The sequence below is a fragment of the Octopus bimaculoides genome, chromosome 1 (assembly GCF_001194135.2).
Source record: "Octopus bimaculoides isolate UCB-OBI-ISO-001 chromosome 1, ASM119413v2, whole genome shotgun sequence".
NCBI lineage: Eukaryota > Metazoa > Mollusca > Cephalopoda > Octopoda > Octopodidae > Octopus > Octopus bimaculoides.
The window spans coordinates 55,228,462-55,234,416 of NC_068981.1; the positions used below are offsets into that span (position 1 = coordinate 55,228,462).

Sequence of the window (5,955 nt, forward strand, 5' to 3'; positions counted from 1 at the left end):
TATGTACGAGGGTCAAAAAGTAATGCCACTTTGTTTAGGATAGGTATAATTACCAACACAGGAACATGTAACACACATCAAAATGAAGCTGGTCCTCTGTGGATCACATCCCTACTTCTCAACATAGTCACTGTTTCTCCCAATAGCAATGTTCCACCTTCGAATGAGAGCATGTATCCCTGCCCCGTAAAATTCTGTTGACTGGAATTATGTTTGCCTCTCAAACCCTCTTCCATGGGGCCGAAGAGATGATAGTCCAGACGATGATAGTCCAGTGACGAGGAAGTGAAAACTGTAGTGAAGAAGTGGCTCTAAGAACAGTCAATAGAATTTTACGGAGCAGGGATACATGCTCTCATTCGAAGGTGGAACATTGCTATTGAGAGTAACGGTGACTATGTTGAGAAGTAGGGATGTGATCCACAGAGGACCAGCTTCATTTTGATGTGTGATACATGTTCCTGTGTTGGTAATTATACTTGTCCTAAACAAAATGGTATTACTTTTTGACTCACCCTTGTATATTCCTATTTTATTTTCCGTTTCTCCCCCGCCTTCTTTGCGGTCCCCTGTCTATCTTTTTTCCGCCCCTTACTAGCTTTCGTTCCGTCTCTCTTCTCACTCCCTTTGTTTCTTTCCCTCATCCTCTCTCTTGTCTCATTTCTCCTCAGCCTGTTTGTTCCCACGTGACTACAGACCATTTTTTTCTCACCTATGTTTTTTTTTCTGGACGCGACGCGCACTTAACTGGACGTCATTTTCTCTATTTTTTTTTTTTTTCTCTTCTATTATTTTCTTCCCTGGCGTTACCCATTACAATTTATCCCTGGCGTTACCCATTACAAACTAAATCAAACAGAATCTCAGTACTGCGAAATACTTGGAAAATGGCAAACGCCCTACAAGGGTCAGCGATCCTAATGTAGATACAAATTTAACCCATCAATGGAATTAAGCCAAAACAGAGGGTTTCATTATAGTAGCTCAGGATCAGTGTCTATCCACCAGAAACTATCAAGCGAAAATGGCTCTGGTGAAACCAGGTAAACAATTGACCACCTGATCTCTGGGTGTTCTTCGATAGCCTCAGATGAATATATTAATTGCTATGATAGGATTGGCCAGTATTTACACTGGATCATATGTAATTCCACGGCTTTAGAAGAGAGATGCCTGAAATTTTGAAGGGAGAGGGCTTGTCCATGTCATAGACTAGACCCTAGTATTTGATTGATATTCTGTTATTGACTCCGAAAAGAATGAAATGCAAATTTGACGTCAGCGGGATTTGAACTCAGAATGTAAAGAGCTGGAATGCAAGACCATATGGTTTTTAATGGTAAATAATAGGATATTCTTTAAAGTTTTAAACTTAGAAAGGAAACTTTAAAAGTAATTCAACAATTTGAAAGGCTACCTCTAGTTTCTAGTAATCTTTTATGGCTTCGTTACAGGTGAAAGGTCGGCACCCATGCCCCAAGGCCTCTAAGACCGGTTGAAGAAAGATTTTTTTTTTCAGCCTGGAGACATGGATCCACTGCTTACAAAATCTTTTAGAAGTCCCCTAGAATCATCTTGCATACACATAGCTAATAACGATTTCTATGATTGACACATGGCAAAAACAGGGGGATAATCGATTTAATATACTCTACCATATTATCGACTCTAGTGTTCTGGAGTGAGGAAGCAAAGTCTATATCAACAGAATTTATTCATTTAAAGGTATAGGAACGGATTTAAATACTGCAAAGTTTTTAGTCTAATGTCCTTTCATTCCTGTTCCTTCATCTCTTCTTCATTAAAACAGTAACTATAAGGTACAAGACCAGAAATGTATAAGGCTTATAATAATACGCTGCTTTTGTTGTCTCATCATCATCATCATCATCGTTGTCGTTATCACTTTCATCACCATCATCCTCATCGCCATCACCACGGCTATTTTTCCACGCTTACATCGGTTTGACGAGTCTTCTCCAGTACAGCCTCACCATCTGTTGTGGTATCGTTATGTCATTTGTGAGAATGAGCCTCTTAAGTGTAGCTTTCATAACTTTTTCCCATGCCTTCTTTGGTATTCTTCTTCTGCAGGTTCCTTCCACTTGGATTTATTGATACTTCTTTACCAGCGTTTCACCACATATCTGTACCAGCACAGTTTTCTCTCTTAAAAACTATAACTGATTCCCTATATACCCATTTTCCTTTCACCTAATTTCTCTTCTCTTCTCTATACTCTTTATACTCTTTAACATTACACATCCTCAGCATTCGATGTCAGTTATTCACAACCATGCAGTCGCTCACTTCGAGCTCATACATCCCACAACCCGCTCTTCACTCGGAGAGAAAATTCTTGAACTTGCCCCGTACCCCCATTCTCTTCGTATTCTGACTACTTTGATTTCACAACGCCCCACTCCACTGCTAATTAGGTTACTAGGTAACGGAAGCTATCAACTACATTTTAGGAAACCCTCCGAGCATTTGAAAAACGTATCCATGAACTCACCTTACTGTTTCTTTCTTTTTCTCTTTTTTCTTTTTTTTTTCACATGTTAATATCTGTAAAAGATTTCTTTTACCAAGAAAACGTAGAAAGTAAACATGTTTTGACCTTTATGCTTCTTCCCAGGATGTTAGCAGCATACGTACAGTGAATTTGAAGCTGTAATCGAACCGCTAGTCGGATCACCTCCAAAGTTAATAACGTAATAACGAAATTACACACCTTATTTATTTATTTATTTATTTATTTATTTATGTGTATGCTTCTTTGTTTATTCAGTATTTACTCGTTATGTTTCTTTTAAGGTGGAGATCTTGCACGTGTAGAACGTGCGGTATGTATGCTGAGTAATACAACGGCTATTGCACAGGCTTGGGCAAGACTTGATAGAAAGTTTGATTTGATGTATGCAAAGAGAGCGTTCGTCCATTGGTATGTTGGTGAAGGTATGTAATATTTTTGCTTAAATTTGTTCAGCTTATACGTACTAGTGGGTCCGCTCATGATACTCGGTTTTGGTTTCGTTGTTCTTGGATATGTATTCATCTTTTTAAAACAGTACTTTTAAAAAACTAATGTAGTTCCTGAAAGATATTCAGCCAACCGCCCTCAGCTATCCTCCCAGTATACAAGGAGGGTATGTACGTTCTCTTCTTTTCCTGCATTGTATGAACGTTTATATTTTCCGTGTGTGTGTGTTATGTTTCTGCATTATGTATAGTTTATACATGTTTCATTGTTTCTTACTTGCATGTGTAAACTTTATTTTGCTACAAATAAAGAACAGCGTAAACTGTAATGCGAACTGTCAAAAAAGTCACAACACACATACATGCATACATACATACATGCATACATACATACATACATACATACATACATACATACATACATACATACATACATACATACATAAGAACATTGTTATTATACAAAGGATTCGTTTAAAAGCATTACTTTGACTATGTCAGAGCTGATGAATAGTCCAACAAAAATTTCAGTTGTAATCTTCAGACAGGAGAACACACATCATATGTCTAAGTTTGGATCTTAATTAAACAACTTCAAAATTTAAGTGCAATGACAATGGCACTTGAAAAAGGTTTAAATAGAACTCATTCAAACTCCTTCCAATTCTCCACCGCACGTCGTTTGAGGATTAGAAGTAATAAAATAGACATAAGTTTTAATTCAACACTTAATTAAAAGCGTTTAGCGATTATATTATTTTCGTTGTCGTTGTTTAGCTCAAGATCAGCTCTGGTTGAGTCGGCTTTCATCAAAGTCTTTCTAGTCATGACTATCGTGTCTTTTATTCGGACAGCATAACTATGACAGCAGAATCCAATCTCAGTTGGAGGTGAATTGAAAGAGACTTAATTGCTATTACATATGGCTTTGTAGAACAGGAATGGAAGCTTTTTTAGAATCAAGGGTGAATTGCAGCTGCATAAGAGTCAGTGGTTGGGTGGAAAATCTGTTCTGGAAGGATTAATGACTCGTTAATTTCTATAAAGTGTTAAGTATACAACTTATATTAAATTATCGTTTTAGTCTTAAGGTTTAGAATATTTTATTCATGTGGGCTTTTAAAGGCTTCATCAAGTGATTTCAAATTAGCAATAGGGGAAGATGTCGCCCGTGGGCTATGTAGCGGCTCCCAAGCTGTCTCGAAAATGTTTCGCGTTTTTTTTTTCTTTTTCTTTATGTCAGACGACCACAGTAGATTGAGAAAACTTATAATGAATAAATTATTTTCGCACACGCCGATATACCCATGAAAAAAAAAAGAAAAGATACACGAATGTCATTCAGTCTTAATTCTCTTCGCTTATAAATATTTACCTCACTAAGAAATCGAATATTTCATATGTTTAAAGCCATTTTGTTTAATGCTCTCTGAATAAGATATGAACCCATAAATTCATGTTTATAATGTATGTTGTATATCTTGAAGTCTTGTGCTAGTCTTTAGGCATTCATTTTCATATCATATTGAGTAGAAGTAGGATCTGATGGTCGAAATTTTGGCGACGCAATTTCAGTTTCCGATTGAAGTCGGTATAATTTTCAATATATACAGGAAATACATTTCTCATTATGATTTCAATTTAATGTTTAAGGAATGGAAGAAGGCGAATTCAGTGAAGCGAGGGAAGACATGGCGACATTAGAAAAAGACTATGAAGAGGTTGGACATGAATCAGATTCAGATGAGGACGATGAAGAGGAGAATGAATTTTAAAAGTTGAAAAATAATGAAACGAATATATATATTTATTTAACTATTAGCTTATATATTTATTTAACTATTAACTTATATATTTATTTTAGTATTAACTTATTTATTTATTTATTTATTTATTAATTTATTACAAAATTCATTTCGCCAGTTTATTCTTGTATGTTTATTCATCTATTACTGTATTAATTATGAAATTCGTCTTTCTGTGTTTCTACTTTTCTATTTGTGAGTACATCCGTGTATTTTCTTCATAGTATTTATTAAATTTATTTATTCTTTCGTGATTCTATCAAACGGCCCCTTTCAATTTAAACTTGATTATTATTAGTTGACCCATAATAAATGGTAATATTTAACTATTGCTCTGAAATTCTTTGTTTCCCGCTTCCTATTCTGAAAATTGTATTAATAGATTTTAGGAAGATGCCACATAAATACACGCATATATTGAAGTAATTTTTATTAAATGTTGTATATGAGTTGTAAACGCATTGGAGTCGACAGATCCAAGACAGTGCTTTCCCAAAGTATACAGCACACGATTTCACATCAGAATCTTGCGAAACAAAAATATTTCATACATATGCGCGCGCGTGTCTGTGTGTACTTTTGTGTAACAAGCAATGCGGTGACCGATGAGCTAGCAGGAGGGAAGAAAGGAAACTGAAACTCTGCAGAATAACTCCTCATCAACAAAGCTGATCTTAAGGAGGCAAAACGCCGAGATCTGCTGATTCGAGACGTTTAACTTTCTTCCTCCTTCGTAACTAACAGATTCATTACACCGTGAAAAGGTTCCAACTGCTATAGTCCAATATCCTAATGTGTATCAGATCGGGTGTGCGCATGCAAGTTTCTTTCAGTTTCCGCCTACAAAATCCACCCACAAGTAGGCCCGCGGCTATAGTAGAAGACACATCCCCAAGATGTCACGCAATAGAATTGAACCCGGAACTATATGGTTGAGAAGCAAACTTTCTACCGCAAAGCATTGCACACACATACAGATATACACGCACACACACACACACGCATTGTATGTATACACATAGATATATATATATATATACACATACATTAATGCTACATACACACAAACATGCATATATATGCGTATAAATATACATACATGCATACATCATACATAGCAACGCATATATATACGTTTAAGCTTACATACATACATACATACATACAT

At 36.0% G+C, this 5,955-nt stretch overlaps 1 protein-coding gene across 1 annotated transcript in view; it reads left to right on the top strand.

Annotated features, from left to right (window-relative positions):
• The window catches only part of LOC106883886 (tubulin alpha-8 chain), a 59,233-nt gene extending 53,302 nt beyond the window's left edge, over positions 1-5,931 (top strand). The window contains exons 7-8 of the mRNA XM_014935025.2: positions 2,818-2,958; positions 4,636-5,931. Coding sequence (XP_014790511.1) covers positions 2,818-2,958; positions 4,636-4,757 — 263 coding nt within the window. The 3' untranslated portion in view covers positions 4,758-5,931. The remainder of the gene's footprint in view (positions 1-2,817; positions 2,959-4,635) is intronic.
• The last annotated feature ends 24 nt before the right edge of the window (positions 5,932-5,955 follow it).